The sequence below is a fragment of the Nannobrachium achirus genome (assembly GCF_963921795.1).
Source record: "Nannobrachium achirus genome assembly, chromosome: 17".
NCBI classification, from domain to species: Eukaryota; Metazoa; Chordata; class Actinopteri; order Myctophiformes; family Myctophidae; genus Nannobrachium; species Nannobrachium achirus.
The window spans coordinates 49,183,008-49,209,609 of NC_137824.1; the positions used below are offsets into that span (position 1 = coordinate 49,183,008).

At 42.8% G+C, this 26,602-nt stretch overlaps 1 protein-coding gene across 4 annotated transcripts in view; it reads right to left on the minus strand.

The window, feature by feature from the left end:
- Positions 1 to 26,602, minus strand: part of fgf13a (fibroblast growth factor 13a) — a gene marked incomplete at both ends in the record, with an annotated part of 159,332 nt that overhangs the window by 9,481 nt on the left and 123,249 nt on the right. For all 4 annotated transcript variants that reach the window (XM_080745612.1, XM_080745611.1, XM_080745610.1 and 1 more), the window contains one exon: positions 19,985 to 20,088. In XM_080745612.1, coding sequence (XP_080601738.1) covers positions 19,985 to 20,088 — 104 coding nt within the window. The remainder of the gene's footprint in view (positions 1 to 19,984; positions 20,089 to 26,602) is intronic.

Here is a 26,602-nt window from a genome sequence, read left to right on the forward strand (position 1 = left end):
GTTCAGCACTAAACACTAGGAGTACCGGGGATGATGGATAACCGGCTGGAAATCAGTGACAGCGTGTCCATTATGTGCGGTGGGGCCAGGCGACCCCCCCCCCATGGAAGAAAGAAAGAGAAGAAAATATTTATTCTACCATGTCACACTAAAAAGGTGTGACTGGCCATTGTATGGTGTTAGCTGTCAAGAGTCCTGTGTAGCTGTACGCCTGTCTCTTTGGGGGTAAGCAGCTTTAAAACTTGATTTGCACCTAGGTAGTCTCCAATTGACTTTAATCTGAGTTCCCAGAAGTTCTTTTTTTCACCACTAGGGGGGCAAGAAGAACTTCTGGGCAGAAAACATTATATCTCTGGGCCGGAAGTCAGCCCAGCTCAGAATCTGAGTAGCAGGAAGTTGCACTAGTATGGGTAACCAGAGGCAAAAGATGGAGGAGGTTACTTATGTCTCAAAAAGCCCACGTATAGAGGTAAATCCTCCAATACTACATTGACTTCAATGTTAAAGTTAGGGTAAGTGATTTAAGTTTCAGTTTCAGTTTTCATGTACTATACTGTAGGTGACAGGCCTTCCTCCAATCATGATCAAGTGGGGTCGGGCCTCGGTCTTAGCCAAATGTATTAGTACGGATGTATGGAGATCAGTCGACGACTGATCTGAAAATAGATCTTGTGGATCTGCTACTTTTAATGCTTTTGTGTGACGCTGTGGTATGATCAAATAGGGAATTCATTTAAGAAAATACACAAAAAGATAAAATATGGAGATGAGAGATTTCTGCCCGACAGCTACAATATGTACGCTTCGATTCCACAGGATCTTCATCAGGATCAGGATTATGAAAAAATAAAAAAAATGCCATAAAACAATTGTTAAATTCTGTCATTAAAGCTCTGTTAATATATAGTGTTGCAATAGCAAAGCTTTTTAGGATTGTCTATTTTTGTGTGTCATACGACTATGTATAAAAAAAGGGCATTCATATGAACCAAAAGAAAAAGATGAAAAATTAAATTTCTGCCCACCAGCGACAATATCGTGAGTCTATAATTTATGACCTTGTGTCCAATAGCCAGCTCTGAGCTGATGCAATCAATATGTATTAGAGGACATGTCTGCACTTGGTTACTTCTTTGATCTCTCAGTCTCAACCCTAGACACGCCTAGGGATATCTAGACTTCCTGTGTGTGCGTGCGTGCATGCGTGCGTGCGTACGTGTGTGCGCGCGTGCGTGCGTGCGTGTGTACGTGTGTACGTGCGTGCCTGTCAGCCCATGTCCATCTCTTTGCAAGGATCTGCCCGGGGCCTCGGCTGGCTATGTAGGGCCTACTCCTTACTGCATCTCTTCATGTCCACATCACTGGCCTGAAATGATGTCTATACTACTTTATGCTACAGTATGTGACTGAGCTTTAGTGACTGGAAATGATGCTTGTCTTCATGTGAAGAACGTAATCTTCCTTAATCTCCTTAAACGTAATCATGTGTGCATCATACTGCACGTAAGCCCATAAGCAGTTGGGCATTTCCAACAAATGTTCACTTGGAATGAAAATGCATCCGTGATGTGACGGAAGCAGTAGGATGATAGTTTTGAGGACACTTAAAAAATGTCAGCATGGGGTCCCATCGGGAAGTTCTTCTCGCACACTCAGAGCCAAGGAACGCATTAAAAAGCCTTTATTTGACAACTAGGGCTATTACATATTAAAACAATAAAAAGCCAATAAAGCTTTTTTAGCTTTTTATTGGCTTTTTATTGTTTTAATATGTAATAGCCCTAGTTGTCAAATAAAGGCTTTTTAATGCGTTCCTTGGCTCTGAGTGTGCGAGAAGAACTTCCCGATGGGACCCCATGCTGATTTGATCCTATATTAACTTCTAGCACCTCAAACACGACAAGACTGGAGATACTACACATGCTACACTATGAAGCACTCGGCGCACCTTGTTTCATTATTTTACTTAAAAAATGTCTTTGACAGTACCCAGCAAGCACGGTCAGGACCTGAACCAATCAGTGACGTCTCGATTGGGGCCAGATCAAGTCAAACCATGACTGGTTGGATCTGGCCTAGAATATCACCTGATTTCAACCAACATAAATCCTGCCTACGAAAACGTCCGTCCTGGATTAATCAGAGAGGGTCCGATCGAGGCCAGCTAAATATCATAACTAGTCAGATATGTCCCAGAATATAACCTTACATGCTCATATTTAAAATAACATAGTCCATATGACGTCCTGGTAATGACGTCAAGATCATCCCCATATGGGCTGTGATCTGGCCTAGTTCTGAACAGCAGCGGGGTCACCGGAGGACGTTCATCATGGCATCATTTGGCTTGCAGGGTACAGGGATCACAAAAATGTTTTCCCATAATCCTGGATCTAGACTAGTCAATCACTGTAAAGTTTTTTGGACAACCACTGATCTGCCCAACTTCCCACTTGGTCACACTCTCAGGTCCTCAGCAATGCACAAATATGAATTCACAGAAGGATTACCAGTTGATATTCACGGCTGTACCGCTGCTGTACGAGCATGCAGTGGCTAATGCAGGAGGTTTGAAGGTCAGCTTAATTAGAATCAATTGAACACCGGCCACAAATCTGCTTGCAGTACTCAGCGAGGGATCGGATTAAAGGCAGAGTTTTATCTCGTGAGAGGTAATTAAGTGCCATTATGATTATGACATTCATGAAAACAATGCAGGCAAAGCATTAAGCCACGTTGAGCCAGAGAGATTGACTCAGATCCCCCCCGGCACTAAATTATTGTATCGTCGACTGATACATTGTATTGTCATGCCATGTTGAGTTACATTGTCATGAATCATGATTATCTCTCTATGCAAAACTTGCCAGGTTGAAATATCTCCTCCTAATCACATTACATTCCACTTTTGTCATGCCCACGTCTCCACCTATAACACCAGTAAGACTCCCTAATCGGGAGATAAGCGACCATCAGGTCGCAAACACAAACTTTACAAGGCAATCGTAGCCAATCAGGAGGGAATATGGGAAATGGGATAGATCCATGTTGATGACATGACTTTAGAGATACATGTGTACCGCTTTGCGTGATTTTAGGCCACAATCTGTAGGAGCAGTATCCAAAAATGTGTTTTGCAAAACTAGGCCTGATGATGGCGCTAGAAGAGGGCAATGTGAGAAATGAGTTTGGCAGCCAAGGGGTGTGTGTGCAAAGTTTGGCATCGATAGGGCCAACGGTGGCAGAGATAAGAGTGACGCAAAAGTGTGACGTGACAGACGGAAGGACGGACAGACAGCCGGTGGAACTTTTCATAGTAACTTGCGACCTGACGGTCGCAATTAAGACACCCTGGAGTAAATCCTGTAGTTTAAGTGGGAGCATCATATAGAGGTGTCGATAGTCAGATCTTCTTTCCTAAAATGCCTTTCTTTTTTTCCCTCCAATGTCTAGCGACCCATTAACCTTCTCTTAACACCAGGCTAGGGCATTTGTCTAGACTGCTATAGGAGACAAGGCATTTAGCTTAGGTGAAAGTGTTAAAGCAATACATTACAAACTTCCTATCCTCCTTGCATACTTGATCGTCCAAGTAATAGGTTTGTCTTTTTCTTTCTCTCTTGAATCCATACTGTATCTTGTTCGCTCAATCACTTTTCCAATGTATTACACCTCTGTCCTTCTTCCAATACACTGCCTCTCTTTTCTATAGGTTTCTCTATGGCTCTTTCTGTCTGATCAGGCTGATTGGCAGCAGCAGACGCCCAGGCGGCACTCATTTCAGAGCTCAGTTATGCGCTCGCAGCAGTTGGTGGCTAAATAATGGGCACAACGGAGCCCAGCTGTCAGCCAGGGGCTCTGCACTACCTATAATAATGAGCTTATGTGGATTTGGCCAGCTACAGTTGCTGGGGATAGGACCGGGAGTCTACCGACGGCAGACGCACACAGAAAGACGCAGACACACTTGAGAGCCAAGATGGAGGTTGCGGCTGCTTGCCAGCTCTATTGTAACGGAGAGGGCCTACGGCGACAGACGCCCCTCTGACTGACACAAGGAGGGGGCTAAAATGGCTGGGGAGACCCACCCACCAGGTCTATTATAACAGGATGGTGATAGACAGACCATATCCACTTGACTGGGCTCCAGCAATCGCTCTCCTTCAGTCAATATATAGCTGCAGCTACTGTTCACTGAAACCAATCTCCCAATGGTGTGTGGGGGGAGGGAGGGGGGGTGAAATGCACATCACTTTAATCATGATTCCAGTGGCAGGCAGAGTGGTGGTGGAATATAAATAAATAGCAAAAGCTATCTGCATAGAAATGATCTCCGCCATCGAGTCACTTCCTTCCCCCATGTCTGCCTGTCTGCGGTGTAGCGGTTCGGCTAAATGGACTTTAAATGATCCCATTACGCTACATGGGCTTTTCCTCGGAAATAAAGACGGCAAGTATGATGAGTCCCTTTTCCCAAAATGTTGCACAACTGGGAGCCGTCGCTTAGCGTTATGTCCATGGACATGTTTTGTGGAGTTGTTGTTCTTTGTTTTCTGTTGTTGTTGTTGCTAAAAGCAGCCATTAATACAGCGTATAGCTTTAGAGTAAATATGCCGCGAGGCGGTGCAATAATATGTCCGTCCCCTTCTCATATAGAGCCAATTAGCCTGATAAGAGAGAAATTAGATGAAAGGCTATATGGTGTTTGTTTTGCGCTGAACCGCATTAGCCCTGGAGTCTCTATTTTGGGCACACGTTTTCAGAATATTTTAAATAACAAAACGATTGTGTCTATTTTTGCTATTTGTCGTACAATTAAGTATAGAACAAACAAACGTACATATGAGTACTAACACATTCACATACAAACACATGCAGACACATTATGCACATCATACATGGGCAACTGGCGGCCCGGGGGCCACATCTGGCCCCCAACCTTCACTTAATGGAATTCTGATATACAGTATTATTGATTTCAGCTGTTACAATTCAGTCTATATTAGTAGCTTAATGACTAGCATTAAAATGTTATTGTCTTTTTTATGTCCATTGTATTTGTATTTAAGTTCATAAAGTATAACTAAATGCATTTGAAATTACTTTTCGTTATTCCAATTAAAAAATAGCAAAGATTTATTTAGATTCCAATAAAACTTTGCAAAAATATCCGATCTACACGCTCAAAACACATCGCAGTGTGGACGCATTTCGAGCTTGTAGATCGGATATTTTTGATACTTGACATGGTAGAGCATTAATTGCTGTTATAATACAGAGAGAATACAGAGACTGACAGTATTATGCAATGTGGCCCTCTGGAGTGAGTGTGGAAATAATGTCCCTCTCCATCATCAAAGTCGCCCACCCCTGGTATACACCCTGCTGTGTGTGTGTGCCTGCATGTCAGTCCTATCAGGGCTTTTGTACCGCAGTCACGTTGCTGGGAGATCTGTGACGCACTTCTCCTGCTTTTGTGGCATGGGGAAATCCCGCAGTACCCCTCTTCCTCCCTCCGTTCTTATCCCAGCATCCCTCCCCCCTCAGAGGGTATTTCCTGGCTGTGTGGAATCATGTACCGGACACACACAGTAAAATCATCAGCGTTCATTTAACTCTGATGGTGATCAAAATGTACTTAAAGCACCAAAAGTAGGAAGTAGTGGTTAGGCCGAATGTCCCATTTCACAAGTTTCCAAATGTATAAAATGTATAAAAAAGCGATCTACAAGCTTGTGAGATTGTACAGGATTGTACGTAGGGCTGAAGTGGTTAATGTATGTTTTGTAATAATAATCAAAATCTACAAAGTAACTATTAACTAAAGTTTTCAAATAATTGTAGTGTAGTAAAAGTATACTATTTGCCTCAAGTAAAAGTATTGAAAATTGTAAGTACTTGAGTACGGTATGTGTGAGGAACAAGCAGGAGAGTGTACTGTTGGGGGGGAATGCTCAGTGTTAATTTAAGCTTTCACACCAGTTTTTACTCTCACATCGGGGGTGTTCGTTCTTTTCCCATGCTATTAATTCGCCCGAAAATAACAGTTGTTTGTGCCACGAATACACCCACACAGAACACGAATAAAAAGCGACAAAATGTTTATTCGGCAAGAGGAACAGTAGATATTTCACCATGCATCAACTACACGAATAGTTTTGATTTGGAACACTCGTCTGCAACTTTCATATCGTTTATTCGTCACATCGCTGGCGGGTAAAGACCTTTTAAATGGACAGTGAGCGGCATGGTGGCCCAAAACTAAATACAGGGGTGCCCAAAAGGTAGATCGTCTTTGTGATCTACAGTACCAGTGGACCACAAAATTCACAAAGACATGGTAGACCACATGACATGCCCCTAAATAATACGTACTTTATACAGTATATACATACAAAAATACTTTGTAGCTTTACAAAGAACCCAAAAACCTACCATTTCCATACGGAATGGGATGAAGACTTTCTTTTACATTTCATGTGTTTGTCTTATATGTAACGCCAGTGCCGCAATTCCAAAGCCCCCCCGGCTACATTTCTTTTGGGTGGGTACTGTAGATCATGTTGAGCTGATCATTTTAAAAGTAGTTCTTAAATTAAAGTGTGGGCACCCCTGCTCTATAATCCAATAAGGACAGCCTGCCACACAATTTTCAAAGGAGCTTTATTGGCATGAGAAAATATATGTTTACATTGCCAAAGCAAGAGTCACAAATAAAATAAAAACTGTTGAAAATGGGGAACATATATACAGTTGGAGGAGGTACAGCATTGTGTAAACAGAGCTATGTCGCATTGTGACATTTTATATATATACAGGGTATAAAGCTTTTGGAACAAATAGCAGCATTATTTGTTCTCCAAATGCATTTAAAGGTAGCAGCTCTGTTTCATACTGTATGTGCAGCAGTTTTGGGAAAGTTCACTTTCAAAATGAACAAGTTCAAGTTCAAAACTTCTAAAATGAACTAGTTCATTTCATAGTTAATAATTCTACATTTTGAACTAAAGTTCATGGTTCCCCAAAATGAACTAGCTTAGTTCTTTTTCGTTCTTTTTTTAACCATAATATTTTTATACTTTTGGCTATTCAAATATTTTTTTTTTACATTGCTGCAAGCTATTATTTGTAAAAATTATTGACACATGAGCCCATATAGAACCACACACAGCAATTATTTCATCCAACTTAACATTGAAGTTCCCACAATATTTAGGTGCCCACTAGTGCCCATTCTTCCTGCACTGTGAAGCCAGAGGTTTCTAAACGTCGCGCACATCTGCATGTTTCCGCATCGGTTAAAATAGCTGATCTACAAGCTCACGTTGTCTCGTGGATGTGACGTGTTGTGAGCTTGCAGATCAGCTATTTTCGGCATGCAACACACTTCATACGACGAAGTATAGACAGGCTTTACTTACGAGACTCACACACTTGATGTGAAGAGAAGCACCCAGGCAGACAGCACCGCGGCACTCACATACAACTTTCGCGAGGTTTGCGAGGCTGCAGCTGTGTGATATTGGGGCATGTGAATGAAAAGAAAGATGCGAGGACAGACCCGCACGAACGAGCCGACGAGCGCCGTTCATGGACGTCAGAATGAACGCGTTCGACAATAGCGTTCATCAAGCGGAAACGAAGAACGTTCAGTTCACGTTCGCCCAAAATATGAACGTGTTCATGAACGATCGGTCATTGAACGCGTTCGGGTACAACACTGAGGTGCAGTAGGTCTAGATGTCAATCCATGGTTTGTAGTCCTTAGGGTGGTTGTGTTCTAGCCTTCTTTTGTCGCAACAGTTCACAAATCTTGTTGCTGTGTTCGCACATTGTTGTATTTCTCCCAGTAGGTATGGGAGTTTTTCATAATTGGTCATGTTTTCAAACTCACTTCGGGAGAGTGTAATCTGTGGGAAGTATGTGTCTCTGATGTCTTGGTGTAGTGGACAGGTGGTTAGAAAGTGTAGCTCTGTTTCTACCACATTTTGTGTGCAGTGGGTGCATAGTCTATCTTCCCTTGGGAGAGGGTCTGTCTGTGGCGGCCTTTCTCTATTGCAAGGCTGTGTTCGCAAGGCTTTCCTGAGTTTTGGGTCGTTTACTGTGCTCAGATATTCTGCTAATGTATATTGTCTTTTTAATGCCAGATAGCATTCCATTTTGCTTTGGTTTTGGGTTGTCTCTTTCCAGTATGTTAGGTAGCTTTCTTTTTGTTTTCTTATAATCTGGTTTGGTCCAAAGTGTTTTCCTTAGTTTGGTGTTTGTCCCATTTTTCAAATTCTTGGTTGGCAAGGGGACCCCAGATCTCACAGCCATAGAGGGAGATGGGTTCTATACAGGGGTGTAGTTGTCCCGATTTAAATGAAGCAACACAGAACTGAAAGTTCCTATGATTGGCCGCTAGTTGCGCTGTTCTGGCACCAAAAGCAACATGTTCTCCATAGGATTCCATCCATTTCCCCCGAACCTTTACATTTGATTTTCTTACCTTAATAAACATTGTCATAAATACTTTATGGTTCCTGTCGCTAGTGTAAAGCCTTGTTTCAATCACCATGATATGTGTTTTATGAAAATATTGTCCAATTTATGTTATATTTGATGTTATAGCAGGGTATGCTGTAGGAAGGGCTTGTGATCATAGGCTTGTGATGATTCTTGTATTTTTGTTGTCTGGCTCTCTGTTTTTGATTTAATAAATGTCTCAGTCTAGTCCTTAGGTTTTTACAGTCATTATCATACCAATTGTGTTGTCTTTGTTCTTTGTTTTCCTCTGAGAGAGTTTTAGGTTTGCTAATGAGGCTGTAAGGTCGAATATGTTATTGAGGCATTCTACTGCCCCGTTTACACTTTCGGGTGTGGCGAGGAAGGTTCTTTTAAGAAATTTGTCTGATAGTGATTGCACTTGTTTTTGTTTAATCGCGTGCTGGAAAGCTTCTGCACTTTGTTCCTTCCATTTGTAACATTGTCTAATATTTTGTGTAGCTTGTTTGGTTTTTGACATTTCCTGGTTGGGGGTTGATCTGTTCAGGTAGGCTGTAATTTTGCCACACACACATAAAAACTTGCCTGTAGATTTGCAGAAAAAAACTCAGTTTGGTGTGTCCTGTCCTCTAACCACGTGCGCACGTTTCTTTATACGCTCAGCTTTCTATATCGAGCGCTCTGTCTGGCGTGGTGTTTTACCGCTGAAGGGGGAATCCCGACTCAGGTTCGAGTGGTAGTGCCTTTAGCGCTTTATGACCCAGTAGCTGCATGTGTGGGGAGAGGGCCTTCAACAAGCTGACGCAAGCAATGCAGCAAGAGGTTCCCCTCGTACATTTATTACATCCACCATACAACGCACACACACGCGCACATACACACACACGCACACACACACTATATTCTGGTGCGCAATCACACTGTTAATGCGTGACTGTAAAAATGAATAATAAGGTGATGTAACAATGTCAAGGAAATGCAATCAATTACCATCTACTCCTAAAAACAGCCGCATGCTGGCTTCAGGGGAGTAATTACTTTGTGTTTCCCCTATAATGTTTCCTCTAGCCGCCGTTCATCTAAGGGCAGAAACGCCTGTATAATGGAAATGATCTCTCCTGTAAAAGGTATTGGCCAGATGCTTCTTGGGCCGAGCCAAATCAATGCAGCACAAATATCATACCATGTCACCCAGGCAACCATATCCGGACTAAAATGTTACCAATTAGGCCAAATGAATCGGGGCTGAGCGCAGTGCTGGTTTTGCTGCAGCCACGTTCGATGATGGTGAAAGTCACGGAAGCTTACCCCAAAAGCTGGGCCCTAGAGACGACTCCAGCTAAAACACTAGCCTTTCAACATCCTGGTCTGTTCATCAGAGTGGAAGTGGATTAGCAGGCATCGTTCTCTCAAGCTAAAGATGAATGGCGCTCTCACCATATTAATTTGTGTTGGAACAGATTGAAGCTTTATGCTCGAGACAAAGACCCTTGCAAATACTAAAAGACTAAACACACACACGCAAGAGAGCACACATGGGAGCAAGCAACATGTGTACACGAGCAACACGTTTGTTAATGCATGTACAGCACACAGGCAAACGCACGCACGCACGCACGCACACACACACACACACGCACACACACACAGGCTTGTTAATGACACAGCTCACTGGAGAGAGGCCCTACAGCACTGTTATTTACCAAAGGCATTGTGCTTAGTAAACCCTTGAAAAGGCAGGGATGTGAGCCAACCACGCACATCAAACAGGAGCTTACCAACGTCCAAACACGGTACAGTACAAGTACAAAGTTAGACACACGCACAATTCTCTCTGCCTCTGATTCACTCTTTATCTCGCACGCGCGCACGCACCGCACGCACGCACGCACGCACGCACGCACGCACGCACGCACGCACGCACGCACGCACGCACGCACGCACGCACGCACGCACGCACACACACACACACACACACACACACACACACACACACACACAAGAGAGGGATTCATACAAAATACTCTACTCTGAATTCTTTAGTCTTTAACGTCATTATGATGGTGTCGCACAGAGTAAATAGCTGATCTATAAGTTCACAATAACAACTCTATAATACATTCCCAAAATAGGGACTCCAGAGTTAATGTGGTTAATAATGCTAAGAATTATTTCACACATCTTTCGTTATAGCAAAACATTTTGTCCCGTTTGTGTGACGTGCCGTAGCACCGGGGTCTCCTTGAAAGGCAAACCCTCAGCCGCACGCTTGCACTCACGCGCATGCATACTCACATGCAGCACGGACTGGACGAGACTGGAGCTATAGTGACTCGCTCACTTTAATCCCGATGACCCACCCGAAAGTTAATGATTTCACTTCAAAGGCACCTCCAGAAGCGTGCGGGGACCACTGAGGAGAACATCTAAAAATACTCTCTAAAAAAGAAATGGATGGAAACCAATTCCAAACGCACCTCTTTTGCTCCCGCTGTGAAAAGCAATGGGGTAAATGAAATGTGAGAGAAGTGTGTGAAAACTGACTCTTTTGAGAAAGTAAAAAAGCAACAACTGATATGTTTCTTTTTTGAAACTGACAGCTGAATTTTTTGGTATATTCTACACTGTCCCTGTCCCCCCCTTCCTCCCAACTCCCTGCTATTATCAGTTATATCTGAAAAGACGTGACGCTTTTCAAGTGACTTCAAGTGTTTGAAACCGGGTGGAATAGAGAGGGGGGGAGAGGGAGAGAGGGGCAGATACAGAGAAACAGAGAAGAGTGAGAGAGGAGTGAGAGGCTAGAGGAGAATACATTTTTAATTGATTCTTTTCTCCAACACATTGTGACAGTGTTGGATGAATACATTTTCACTGGTGCACACTCTGCCTCACCCACACACATGTGCACTCCTCATTCTCCACCCAACCCCCCCAACCCCCACTCTCTCTCTGTTTCTTTGTGTCACTATACTGTACAATATATGGAACAATTAGATCAGATTATATTAGATAACACAGGATTATTATGTGGGGCATGGATTATTTAAAAAGCAGGGACTGTAATAAATGTGTACAAATCTAATCATTGTACGGTAATGTACACGATAGCGTGAGCACTGTGCGCGCACACACACACGCACATGCACACACACACACACACACACACACACACACACACACACACACACACACACACACACACACACACACAGAATGTGAGACAGCCTGATCACAGAGCCAGCACTCCCTTGCTAGAATGCGTCATCTATTGGGTCTCCACCATTGATTGGGAATCTCCCTGCAATGCTGCCCTGCAATTGGCTGCCGGCTTCTGCGTTTGGCTTCAAAGGGAGCACTTTACCATAGCAGCACTCGCCAGCAAGTCAGCAGCTATTAGGCAGCCAGCTACACACTCAAATCAATTCAATTCACCCTCTAATTTAGCTGGAATGGAAAGTGCTAACCTTGCCACTTCCACCCGTCCGTCGCCCCTAAAAAAACATCTTCCAATTCACCTACAGTGCAAAAGGCAGCTTACTCAAGAGCTTGTATTTTTATTTTATTTGTATTTATTTTTCTATTTATTTTTCTTTTGGTGGAAGGCAATTCAAACTGTAATATTAGGTTTTTAATCGGTGTATATGAATATATATTTTTACTACTTAAACCCAATGCCTGCCCGCACAATTTCAAGCCTGACAGGAACCAGTGGAAGATTTAGCTATTCATTTATGACGATAATTTGACTCAAAGCTACTGCAGCACCGGGCCAGTCAGAAAACTTAATCAAACTCATCCTCGTGCCAATGCAGTAAATCTCTGACTGAGTGAACTGAGGTTGAATGAGCTCTACTGTGGTAAGAACGTTTGATAAATAAGCAAATGAATAGGACAAGACACTCAACATAATGTTATGCATTGCTTGTTGCGACCATCAGGAAGATGTATCTACATTAACTGACTATAGTGGCCCAATAATTGTTACAGTATATCGTCACTGTCGGGCAGAAACCTTGTATCTCCAAGTTTCACATTTGTACATTTGTTTCGCAAAGTAAAGCACTGCTTCATCACACAAGGCCGTCGCACAAAAGTAGTGAAAACAGCTGATCTACAAGCACACAACGCCTCGCGTTGCAAGGCGTTGTGTGCTTGTAGATCGACTGTTTTCACTAGTTTAAACCAGTAAGACTCCCTAATCGGGAGATAAGCGACCGTAGGTGGCTTATCTCCACAAATAGGGCAAAAATGTGTTTTTCCCAAATCTTCCTGATCCATGTTGATGACATGAGTGTAGACATGCTGTGTAGTGATATTCGTGATTTTAGGGCAAAAACTGTAGGAGCAGTGTCCAAAAATGTGTTTTAAAAATCGGCCTGAAGGTGGCGCTAGAATAGGGCCATGTGAGAAATGAGGGGTGGGGTCTCCGCGTTGCCTTGGCGGACGAATAGGTACCGGCCCCGGCTCTCCCGGACGCTCCTAGCCCGAGTTACGGCATTTTATGTGCGCTGCAGTGGCAGGGGGTCCTCCACTGGGGGCGCCACCACTTGGTTTTGGACATACAAGGTTTCCACCCGACAATGACGATATGCAAAAACGCAGGCGATGTGGCTGAGATAAACGGCCACATTGCAGCTAGTACAAACTGCTATTATTAGAATGCGAGGAGCTCATTCGTCTGGAGATTCTTGCAGGGGGCGTGTCTGGCCCCGCACCCTAGGCCTACGTCACGGCTAGGCAGAGGGGTTGGAGAGTGGGAGACCTCTTGTGTCCAGTATAAGCCTGTGCTTGTGTCAAGCGTGTCTCCGCTGAAAGCAGTGGTAGCGTGCGACCGCTGCGACGTGTAAATATAAAAAATAAAAAAACACTTCTTTGTTATATTTTCCCCTGCGTTTTTTTGTCTGTCATTCAATGTTAAATGCGCGTCTCCTCAGAAAACACAATGGCGACATACAAAAATATACACTTTGGTATGTTTTCCCTGCGTTTTATTTATCTGTCATTCCTCATAAAACACAGTGGCACAGGCGACGTATAAATACAAAAAGAAACACTTCTTTTGGCATAGGCTATGTTCCCCCTTTTTTCTGCATAGGCTATAAGCCTACTGCGTTTTATTTGTCTGTGATTTAAATGCGCGTCTCCGCAGATTGCAGTGGAAGTGGGCGATGTGTAGCCTAAATAAAAAAATAAACACCTTTGGTATTTTCCCCCTTTTTTCCTGCAATGCATGCTTCTCCATGGAGGCATGCATTTATTTGTCTGTCATTCAATGTTAAATGCGCGTCTCTGCAAAAAGCAGTGGAAGTGGGCGACTTAAATACCAAAAATAAACACTTGTTACACACAAAACAAGTGAAGTGTACCGTCATAAAACTGTTCACCCATGCAAACGTCTTGAAAATGGTTCAACAAAATCCTACGTCTTGAGATGGTTCAACAAAATCCTCTGTAGAAAAAGTGTAGTTTCAACAAAATGTTCCTCCGTAGAAAAAGTGTAGTTAATCGTTGTTGTCGTCTCAAAAATCAAAGTCGCTGTGTTGTTGTCGTTCACGTGTGTGTGTGTGTGTGTGTGTGTGTGTGTGTGTGTGTGTGTGTGTGTGTGTGTGTGTGTGTGTGTGTGTGTGTGTGTGTGTGTGTGTGTGTGTGTGTGTGTGTGTGTGTGTGTGTGTGTTTGTTTGTTTGTTTGTTTGTTTGTTTGTTTGTTTGTTTGTTTGTTTGTTTGTTTGTTTGTTTGTTTGTTTGTTTGTTTGTTTGTTTGTTTGTTTGTTTGTTTGTGTGTGTGTGTGTGTGTGTGTGTGTGTGTGTGTGTGTGTGTGAGGTGTGCGTGCGACTGTGCGTGCGTTACTTTGAGGGGAGGGGGCAAGGGGAGGGCAGTGGGTAGCCGTGACGTAGGCCTAGGGTGCGGGGCCAGACACGCCCCCTGCAAGAATCTCCAGACGAATGAGCTCCTCGCTATTAGAATCATTATAGTGTTCCCCGACTCTAACTCTCAGGTATTCTTTTCTCATTTATGAAAAGAATGTAGGGATACTGGTGCTTAAGCCTGCATACTTCCACCACTTAAACCTCCTCATCATCATCAAGTCACAGGGTTGTGTGTGTGTGTGTGTGTGTGTGTGTGTGTGTGTGTGTGTGTGTGTGTGTGTGTGTGTGTGTGTGTGTGTGTGTGTGTGTGTGTGTGTGTGTGTGTGTGTGTGTGTGTGTGTGTGTGTGTGTGTGTGTGTGAACCAACTGTCAGTGCACATATCACTGTCAACGACAAATGGTGCGTACTGTGTAGCTTGTCTGTGTAAAACCAGCAAATGCCGCATTGTAGTTGATACAGTAGCTAGTAAAGTGGCTTAAATTAGCATTTGTTTTAGTCTATACAGTACTACAGTATATTGAGTGGGGTGGATCAGATAGGAGGGGTTCAACCTGTGAGATAATGTGATATGAAATGAAGCTTCAGCGTTAGTTTATGCAGGACATGGGAGTCAAGTCGCTGCCCAGCTGTAGTAAATACGGCTTGCTTTCTCTACCTATGCTTGGTTTTCCAAAGCTTCGGAATCATTCGCTGCTTGCTGCCTCCACCTTTGCACGATCAGTCTGGCTAAGCTCAAATACTTCTGATTGTCTGATTAAGTTACATGTTAATGTTGTTAAGCTCAAATAATGTGATTTTGACTAAGTTACATGTCGATGTTAAGCTCAAATACTGTGTTTTTGACTAAGTTACATATCAATGTATTGCTATATTCTGCTATTATATCCCTATGGGGGGTATTGCTTAGCGTTCCCTGATTTTGCTTAGCATGCTCAGAAAAGCTTGCACAAAATTTCAGGGAGCATCTCCAAACGCGAAGCCCTTCAAACGCCAAGATTAACTCTATTCCATTTATGCAATAAATTGTTAAATCTGCTTGACATGTATTCCATTTATGCAATAAATGATTAAATCTTCTTGACGTGAATGTTCCTGCCTAAAGTAAAGTTAAGTAAAACAAGTTAAGTGAAATATAACTCTCTTCTTTTCTGTAATTAACATCTTACCCGCAGTGCCATTTCAGTTGTAATTCGATCGTGTCTGGTAAAAAATAAAAAATAAAAAAAACACATACACACACAAAGTGTTTGTTCAATGCATATTCTCTGTTGAGGGTGAGGTGCAGTTCTGTAATAAGCTCCATGCAGTACGATCCACTTTGTGCTGTGGGGCCCTATCCAGCAAGATCCATTGTTGTTACATTAAACCTGCAGCTTGCAGTGTCTGCTTAATTAGCAACAGTGCTCATACCGTTAACATTATTGGACTATAGGGGAGCCTTATTAAATATGCGTGTGTGTGTGTGTGTGTGTGTGTGTGTGTGTGTGTGTGTGTGTGTGTGTGTGTGTGTGTGTGTGTGTGTGTGTGTGTGTGTGTGTGTGTGTGTGTGTGTGTGTGTGTGTGTGTGTGGTGGAGAGGTGTTGAGGTCGTACAGCATTAAGCTTTGTTTAAAACTGTAAAATCCTTTTGCACTCGGCTCTGGTGGTTCCCACAGACCTGTATGTGTTCAAAGTGAGCTCATACCACTCCACGTTCTCAACAGGCTAGGGCAGGGGTCTTCAACAGGGGGTCCGGGACCCCTAGGGGGTCCTTAGAGTTACTGCAGGGGGTCCTCCAAATATTTGTGTGATAGAAGCTTTTTCTTTTTCTCCTTTTTTATACATTAAGCATTTGAACCCTAGCGTCCAAGGCAAAGAGCTTTGGTGTACTTGGGAAAAGAGCAGACTAAGTACAGAGCAAAATCATGTCAAGTTTTATAAGTATTGACGGTTCAAGTGGTTAAATATCTGAAAACACAAATTGACATGAATCCAAAATACACAGACGATTGTGCTGTCAAACAATTAAACTATATGGAATCTATGAACAGGTTGGGGGTCCCTGCTTCATCTCTCTCTCTCAACTAAGGGGTCCTTGGCCTGAAAACGTTGAAGACCCCTGGGCTAGGACAATTATGCACAACAAGGATCTGATCCTACAGAGGCTATACATTAAAGCCGCAATCTGGAACTTTAACGTCCTCCTAACCCGATATTTAAAAACGTGTCAAAGACGCAAGCGCAACACTTGTACTGCTGCTGAGCTAATACAGACAGACTGTTTGGGCAGAAGATATATTTAAAAAATCACACCCAGTGTGAAGTGAGCGGAGCTATTAATGAGTTAACACATCTGGTGCCAACCCCGAGTTTCCCGAGTTTGTATTGGTACCAACGCTGTGCCAACCCCGAGTTTCCCGAGTTTGGGCCGTTTTTGAAATTTTTTTTTTTTTTTTTTTTTAATTTTTTTTTTTCAAAAAATGTTTTTGGACCTCCAGAAATGTATTAGGCATGATCGCGATCGCGAAATTGCATGTTTAACCCCCATACCAACCCATTCTTTCAAACATGGCAGCCATGTTTGTTTACATCTGAAGAAAACATAATGGCCCATAAATCATGAATGCCTGAACGGATTTCCAAGCGGATTTTTTTGTTTGAAAGCTGCACTCTTAAAATTGTTGGGTCAAAAACAACCCAAGTTGGTTATTTATGTAACCCAACACGTAACACTGTTTTGGACCAGCCCAACATGGGTTATTGCAGACCAACAGGGTTGGGTTAAGGCTGTGACCCAGCATGTTGGGTTGGGATTGTACAACCAAGTAATGGGTTAAAAGTGACTTTGCTGTTGGGTTAATGTGATACTGCTGATGGGTTGGAATCTAACACCCAAAAATGGCTTAAAAGTGACCTTGTTGTTGGGATTGTACGCCCATTCACATTAAATCTATTCATTTTTTTACAGCATTTTCTTCAATGACATTTTTCATGCTTAATCTACTCAAGGAAGAATGCATGCGGAGTAAATTGTGCATTTAGTCGTGGCAATATATCACAACTTTGAACACAACAGATTATGTGGTGCTTCACATTAAAAGAACAGCAAACCTGTTTGTATGTGTCAGTCTGGACCATCTTAGTCATGGTTTCTGTTTCTGTAAGCAACTATGTTTTTTTATATATTTTTTAATTAGGGATTATGACTGGGCTACATCCACTGCGATCATCTACAATACAATGTTGTTTTCTCTATCTAAAACCATAAAATAATGGAAAAGTTTGTAAAAAATATCTGTATGGGAGCACAGTTGCATGCTGGGTAACTGCCCACCCACTTAGTTTAACCCAATAGTGGTGCAATTCACAAACCAATGTGTTGATAGACAGAGAGGGCGGGTCTATTTTAACCCAAGTTGGTGCAATGCAGTGAACCATGTGTTGGGTAAACTCGAATTCAAAAGCCTGTACCAACACTTGGGTGCATTTTATCTGATGATGTGGGCGGGCCATCCATAGCCCAACAGATGGTTTACTAATTTTAAGTATTTTTAATCCAATGTTTGGTCAAACTGACCCAACCTTTGACCCAACAGTGTCAACCCAGCAAAAGGGTTGAACATTTGACCCAACATTTTTAAGAGTGTGTGAACAGTGTGCACACACGTGGTGCATCAGCTAGGCATGGGCGAGCACTTTTTACACAATTGCGCAATTACATGGAAATCTATGGTAACCATGGCAACGTGAGACATTGAAGAGAAAAAAATCATAGCAACATAAGTGTTAATTACCTGCAACAGCAGAGCAAGCAAGTACTGCGTATGTATGTATGTCGGTGTCTTGACTCTGTTTAAGCGCGTAGCCCAATCAGGGACCAGCCTTTCTGGCAACGGCATCATTAACAGCCAGTGAGGGACCAGAATTCCTGGTGATGACAGTGGTTATGTCACTGGCATCGCTAGTGGTGATGCCAGTGGTGAGCGCACCTCATGGTGCGCTCTGCTGGCGCGCTCTGCTGGCGCACAAGTAGGCCCTACATGGCCTACTTGTGCACAAGACGTAAGTTGGCACCTCGACAGAGCAGTTCTAGTTTCAAACTACATTCACCACTTCCGGGTTGGTATTTGGTATTAACATACTCTACCATGTATAGATTGGTCCAAATAGTCCGTAAAGTTATGGATTGCGGTTTTAATTTTGAGTTCTATCTATATGGTTACATTTGGCTGTGTTGAGATGAGAGGCATAGATCTCATACTGTAACATGCCTCAACCTCACACAATCGGCTGTTAAAAATGGGTCACGCACTGCTCCATACGCACGTCTCTATTTTATGTTAGATGTTGGTTGTTCTCTGAGCTGGATTCCATCAATCATGATGTCTCTGCTATGCATGTGCATGTGCATAGACTGCGTACACGTGTGTGTGCGTGTGTGCATGAGTGTGTGAGTGTGGCTACAGTATATCTACCAATATTGCCAGTCTCCATGGTGACTCCTGCCAAACTACAGTATATACTGCATGTTGTTGGCGACATTTGTGATGCAGAGGAACAGTACATTTTTCCTTCTTTTTTGGAGTGGGGGAGGGTGGGATTCATAAGTTGCACATTCAAGCCAAGATGAAGACCAAGCTGCCGTAGCTGGATAACGCAGATGAAAACCCTTCACACTGAAAATGAATAATTCTCTTGTTATCCCACCAGCTCTAAAGCCAGATTTATACTTGGTTAAGCGTTGTGAGACATTAACACGCAACTACTTAAAGGAGTAGTTCACCCCCAAAATGCAACCCTAACCCTAAGCCAATAATTTGTGTCTCCAAAGCAGGCTATTTGAGTCTCCACTCTCTCTCTCTCTCTCTCTCTCTCTCTCTCTCTCTCTCTCTCTCTCTCTCTCTCTCTCTCTCTCTCTCTCTCATATGTGTATGTTTGTGGTAGAGGAATGGCTTCATTCAGCCCACATACTTTATCTGCTTCCTCCCCTTGCTCATATCACCATAGTAACTAAGATGTCTGCCAGAGACTGCGTACGGGTGGACAGGAAGGTCACGCAAGCAACACACACCCACACACACACACACACACACACACACAGTTGCGTTGACATTCAATCTTCTGTATATCCACTAATGCTGACCCTTACATTAACTTCAACCATAGCTGATCTATTCCTAGTCTCGCGTGTCCAGACTGTTGACTCTGCGATTTGGAAATGCTCCCGTCATACAGTCTGGCATAACGGAAGAAGAATGATGAGTATCCGGTTAAAGCGGAAGTGAAGCCTACTCCTCACTTCCGTTTCCGTCTCACATCGCGCACATTTATCATTATATAAATAAAAATCATCTAAGCATATTTAGCTTGCTGTTTAGCAGAAATTACATTTTAAAATATATTTTCGTGAATGGAAATGCCAGCTGCCATTACTCACCGTTCAGGAGGTGTAGTTACAGACTCTATATAGCATTCGGAGATTGTGGAATAGTTGTCTGGCTACGTGAGACTAATCTAGCCCTAACCTCTAACCCTATGAAGCTGCAGTAAAAATATTTAGGACACCGATTGTTCCCTATCAACTGGTTTGTCCCAAATATGTCCCAAAGTGTGACATCAGGAACAAAAGTAACACAAGTAAAGACAGACTTACCGATGTGTACAGGTAACCCTCACTGTTCATCGCCAGATAGAGTTTGGTCTGTACTCCTTGGATGGCCACCACTCGTAGCCCCACTGGGATGAGGTTGAACATGGCTGTGGAGAGAAGAACAAAAGCAGACAAGAACATTAGAACAATCAGTCACAACTCTCCTGTCACCCATGGTGTCCCCTAGGCCCTAGGGCAGAGGTTCTCAACCTTTTCAAGCCGTGACCCCCAAAATAATCGTATTTTAGCTGGGGACCCCCCCACCCTGATGAGCACTAAGAGTTGAGGCATTACATTTTGTATAACACGGTTTTATTGTGAAAATAGCAGATCTACATGCATGTGAGTATGTAGATCAATTTTGTTATTTTGTAAACCGTCTTTGAGTACCTAGAAAAGCGTTCGATATGTGTGATGCATTATTATTACATTTCATATGAAAAATGTTGTTAGTTTTTTCTGCATCGGGGGAAATAGGAATCAAATGACAGAAATGTATCAATAAGTGTGTGTGTGTGTGTGTGTGTGTGTGTGTGTGTGTGTGTGTGTGTGTGTGTGTGTGTGTGTGTGTGTGTGTGTGTGTGTGTGTGTGTGTGTGTGTGTGTGTGTGTGTGTGTGTGTGTGTGTGTGTGTGTGTGTGTGTGTCTCGAGAACTGTCCAAACTATCGACTTCAAACTTGATGTGTGTATCGCTGAAGACCTGAGGGAGTGATGAGCCAAGTAGAGTCGGTCAGCTCATTAGTTGTCCCGAACCATTATCTAGAAATACGTAAATCTCCACATCTGTCTGTCCGCATTGTTGGGAAAGTTCACTTTCTACATGAACTAGTTCAGTTCACCATTTTTAAACAACTAGTTCAGTTCATAGTTCATAATTCAAAATTTTTAACTAAAGGTTCATGGTTCCAAAAATGATGTTATTTCCAATACGTTGCTGCGAGCTATTATTTGTCAAAATGATTTCATCCAATTTAACATTGAGGTGCACACTGCCCACTCTTCCTGCACCCCTTTGCAATGTGAAATGCCACTGAATCCGTTATCCTTTCTCACTGTCATTGTCATAATGCTGATAAGCTTTTATTGTGAAGGCAAACGTTTCTAAATATCCCACATCCTGCAAGTTTCCAGGTGCAGAAAATAGCTGATGATGTACAAGCTCAGAACGTGTCACGGATGCGACACGTTGTGAGTTTGCAGATCAGCTATTTTCGGCATGCAGCACGTCGTACGATGAATTCTAAGTCAGCCTTTACTTGGAAGATGTGTGTTACTGTTGGACGAGGAGCCGATGCACTGTGCGCACACAGCATTGCCCGACGCTAAATAAGCATTTACTGTAAAGCCAAGATGCATTCCAGCGCCGCATACAAAGTGAATACAAAGACGAGCCAATGAGCGCCGTTCACAAACGCCAGAATCAAGTGGAAATAAAGAATGTTCCGTTCACGTTCGCCCAAAATATTAACGAGTTTGTGAACGATCGTTCTTTGAACGCGTTCAGGCCCAAGGCTGTCTGTCCGTCTGTATGACTGTGTCTGTTGTATGCCTATACTATATGGAGAACACTGATCAATATGATGTTATAGTACTGACATCATGGACTGTCTCCAAGTACTCTGACAACGGGTACTCTGACAATACAACGGGCATTTTTTAACCAACAGGCATCTCTCCCCAAGCGGGCATCGCTCCCAAAAGGCATCAGCCTGTGGGCAACCAGACTATAGTACTTGTCTGACTTTATTCTTTCCATCTTTCCAGATAAACTTTATTTTGCAACGCTACTCCTACCACAGTTTTGGACCATTATGTCAAATCGACCGGCGTCATCGGGACTCGTCTGGGTTCATTTTGCCAAGAGATACGTTATATAGTTTCATTTATATTCATTTATTCGTGAATTAATTTTCTCCATTGACTTGAATTGGAAAATGCTAAAAATAAACTTTTCCCAAATATGGAGATGTCTGACGTCATTGACCACATGAGGTTGACACAGTATGTCCATATATGGGCATTCCGAGATATGGGCTTCATATTGATGACATCATAGGGATCTCCATATATGGGCATAAAAGGGACAAGGACGGAATGTTTAGCACCGCTCAAATAGGGCCAAGGACGGACAGATACAGAGATACCAGTATCCATATATGGGCGTGAAAGGGACAAATGGTAATGTTAAGCGGATTCCTCGTGACTCGTGTCAGTTTCCCAGAATTGCATCTTTCTAGTTAATATTATTTATCCATTTCCTGGGGTCGATTTACCAATAACGCTAGCATGTAACAAGCAACTCCTAATGGCAGAGAATATGCTGCCTCGCAACTCACAGCTGCATTGAGGTACCTCCATCTGGGCCTGGTGAATGGCGAGGTAGTGGTTCGTGATTTAGACAGACGCTGTCTAAATCACTACCCAGTGATGGCCTGCATGACAAATCTTCTCGCACAACTTTGTTTCGCTGTCACTGCACAAGCCATAACACTGACAGTCTTCCCTTTAAATACTAGGTCTCACTGTCAAAAGGAGAGAGATAGAGACATAGAGAGTGAGACTGAGACAAAAGTAGACGACAAGGAAGGGAAGGGAGAAGGAGAATGGAGAGTGTCACCTCAGACAGCTAAGGAAATTCAAAGTCTCCCAGAAGGTCGTGAAGTCCTTGTACTCTTCTACTGCACAAAGTACTCTGACTGGGGCTATCACTGTTTGTTAAGGAAATGGCTTGTCTCTGTACCAGCGAGCCCTGCAGAGGGTGGTGTGGGTCGGCCAAGCGCACCGTGGGGAGTCAGGACTTCCAATGTACGGCAAGACTTGGCACGTTTCAACCATAAGGCGATTCGAAGTCTTACACAAAACATTAAGAGCACTGAGACAAAGTGCCAAAGAAACATTAAACACTTTATGAAAGCACATTTGAATACAAATAGGAGGTGCGTTAGCAGAGCAATAAGGATTGTGAAGCACTCACAAAACCCCTGCGATGGACAGTTTGTGCTGCTTCGGTCAGGCAAATGCCTGCAAGTCCACATAGCAACCACTTGTTCTGAGCTTTCCGAGCTCTGCATAGAAAGAACCCAACTGTCTTTACAGTAATCTGTACATATCCGCTCACCATAGATCACACAAACACATTATTTCTTCGGGTGACCTCTACGCATATCTCTTTGCACAAATGTTGTTTTTTGATTGTATATTATGTACAGTAGCTCAGAATGTGTGCCATACTGTATCTGTTAGTGTTCTAGTGTTGCCTATTATTTACTGCGCCTGCTGCTAATTTTAACTGCTCATATCTAACCTTATGTCCATTCTATTTATGCTGTACGCACTGTATACAATACAGTATACAAACATCTTTATGATTTGTGCTTTTTCTCCTTGCTCTTTCCTCCATCTCTAGCCTTCCTCCCTTTTCTGAAAACATAATGGAGCTTGCACGAAAACAAACATTTTCATTTTCACACACTTCTTTACAACTGTAAACCTGTGATGTGACAACAAAGTTGATTCTGATAATTGTGACAGCTTTTTACTTTGGATATCTTGGATGTAGCCTATAATCTTGTAGCTATAGTATATCTTCGACTGCTAATGTATTCATGTCTGTATATTCTACACAATATATTTCACCGTATATTTCGTTTTCAGGCTGCAGTGCAACATAATATATTACACATCCTAATTCTAATCATAGTCTATCATCATTCACTACAACAATGTCTCTTGTGTACTGATGCAATTTTTGGCACACTAATCTATTTTCCATAAACGTTCTTCACTTTTTAATATACTTAGTACCTTACTTGTATTACCTTACTTGTATTATACCTTGTATTATATGTTGGATATTGTTATCACTGTCTGTTGGAATCTGCAGCACCAACATTTAACTACACACATACTGTATGAGCATGTGCAAGATAAAATATTTGAATTATTTTAATCTAAGAGAGGGAGAGGGAGAGAAAGAGAATAGGGAAGGAATAGAAGGAAACACAGTGGAACTCTAATTCCTCAAGACAGACAGAACAAGCACACTATGAAATCCAGAGTGCTAATATAAATCAGAGTTAAATTATAAACCAGGACTTTGCATCGAGCATAGTGTGGGTTATCTACAGTAAGTTGTTTTATTGTGTTCTCCATTTGTGTCTGGATGAAGGAGTGGTTCCTTGGTTGGTAATGAGAACTCTATCACATCCAACCCCTAGAGTGATACAGTACAGTACAGTACAGTACAGTACAGTACAGTACAGTCGCAGGAGGTGTTTCCAGAGGGACAAACAAACGAAATCATCAACAATATGTCTTTTTAGGAGATTAAGAGAACGTACTGTAGACATTAAAAAAATGTCTGCGCATGGGCATTCAAGTGTGTGTGTGTTGGAGTAGGTCCACACACGCGCAGAGACACACTCGCACACCTGAACGTTTGGAAGTCTGCCAAGGACTGAAGGGCTTCCTCTCTTCCACATGCAGTGATAGGCGAGTCATAGATTGTCTCCACAGCTATACTGTAGTAGGTCCTCTTGTTAACCACCACTGGCTACTCTCATACAAAGTGCACTATAGAGGCAGTCGCAGTCTGCAGCTAAGATATTTCTTCCTCCCTGATGGGAGACAGAAAATCATATCCATGCTGTAAACAACATGGATATGAATGCATATTTCATAGGGAAACAGCAGTAGCCAGTGCATTTCTGGTTCAGCAGCTCGGCATAAAATCTCAGAAATACACCCTCCTCAACCACCATATTGCGCCTCCTCTCTAGTCAAGTTTCTGTTCCTCAGTGTCTCTCGCTCCACTAATGCCACATCAGGACTGTGCCAGGCTTCTTCAGTTAATCTTACTCCCAGGAGCCCCTCACCCTCATGTGCAGCTGCTGAGGCTGCTGGCTCTCCAACAGATCCAACAACATTCACATTCGCTGCATTGTCAGGCTTATGTCTATTCTGTTCTTTATACAATTAAGGATACATTATGTATTGTGCATAGTACATTTATGTATTGGATAAAACTAACTAGCTGGCCAAAAAGGAACAATTGTGTCATGTTTGTGTTCACATTTGTATGGTTGAAGTACAGGAAACTGACACATACACACAACTTTTGCCTAGAAGTCAACGTAACATAAGTGAACCATCAACCTATTTTGATAAAGGCCCAGCATGCAGCATGTTGGGTTCCCTCTCATTTGAAATAAAAGGGTACTCTTATGAGTCACCTCAATCCCATTTTTTTGTGTGTCTGAAAACTCCTTGAACTTTTATTCTCCTGTGTGAATCGTGATCGTTGGAGGCACAGCCTGAACTTGAAAGGAGGACATTTTTATTAGGGAACGTTTTCATATTTGCATTCCGTTCATTTCCACCCCTCTAATAAGCACCTCGGTGCATCATTGGGGACTTTCCCAATATAATTGCACTCCACTCACACGCCACCTCTCTGAGCTTTTCCTCCTGCGCGACCCACATTACCACCACGACACACAAATTGCTCACAGCTCATTTCCGGAGGATTTTCAAGCAGGGAAACCAAATCACTCACTGGCTCGCCAGAAAACAAACCTGAGCACACTGACAAGGAGGATGAGGACGCCCACTCCTGCCACAGAAGAGGCCAGCGGGACTCACGACAAGCCACCTGAAGGGGCCCTGCAGACAGTTTCCATGAATGCTCACTGTCTCGTCTCTGTCTGAGTTCCCAGTGGAAGCCCGGAGGTCACAGCCAATTCCAGGGCCACGATAAATGTAAAGGCGCCTTGAGGACACAATCGACATTCTCATTTCAAACATTTATTGGCACCGGATTTGTTATCCACCAAGGAGACACGACTCCCTGTGTTTATAGAGCACATCGTCTACGAAGGAATTCCATAACATGATTTTAATTGCTGATCAGTAAACATCAGCTCTTTCTTAAAGGGTGGTTACTGCCCCACTATCATTTCCTTTCCGCACACCATTATAGTGAAGGAAAATAAACATGTGTGGATGATGTGGATCTCGGGATCCACATGGGAATGGCATGGCTCTAATGTGGGTTATCTTGACTTAATGTGGCTAGCCTGTGACGTCAGTCATCTACGACAGTGTTTCTCAACCTTTTTTCTGCATGGGCACACTTTTCATGTCCCAAGAATCCATGGGCACACCAACATAATACGGCGGTGTAAATATCGTCACTGTCGGGAAAAACCTTGTATCTCTAAGTTTCAAATGTGTAAGTTTCTTCGCAGAGTAAAGCCCTGCTTCATCATAAAAGGCTGTCGCACAACAGTAGTGAAAACAGGAGATCTACAAGCAAACAACACCTCGCACCGCAGTTTTTGGGATTAGCTCTGGTCACAGACCTAGACTCCTACAGAGCCACGCTGTAAAAAGGAACTAAACTATCACCACCAAATAGTATAGAGTTCACAGCCCCCAATTTTAGGGGGACCCAATGACACATTGCTATGGACATAGAAAGCAAAATGACTGAATGGAATGAACTGTCATGGAGACCCTTGTTGATTTATTACTGGGCAATATATACTGAGTCTAGATATCATGAGGGATTTTATAATTTGTTCCTAAATTTTTAGTCCACGATTTTGTAACCCATTTTTCACC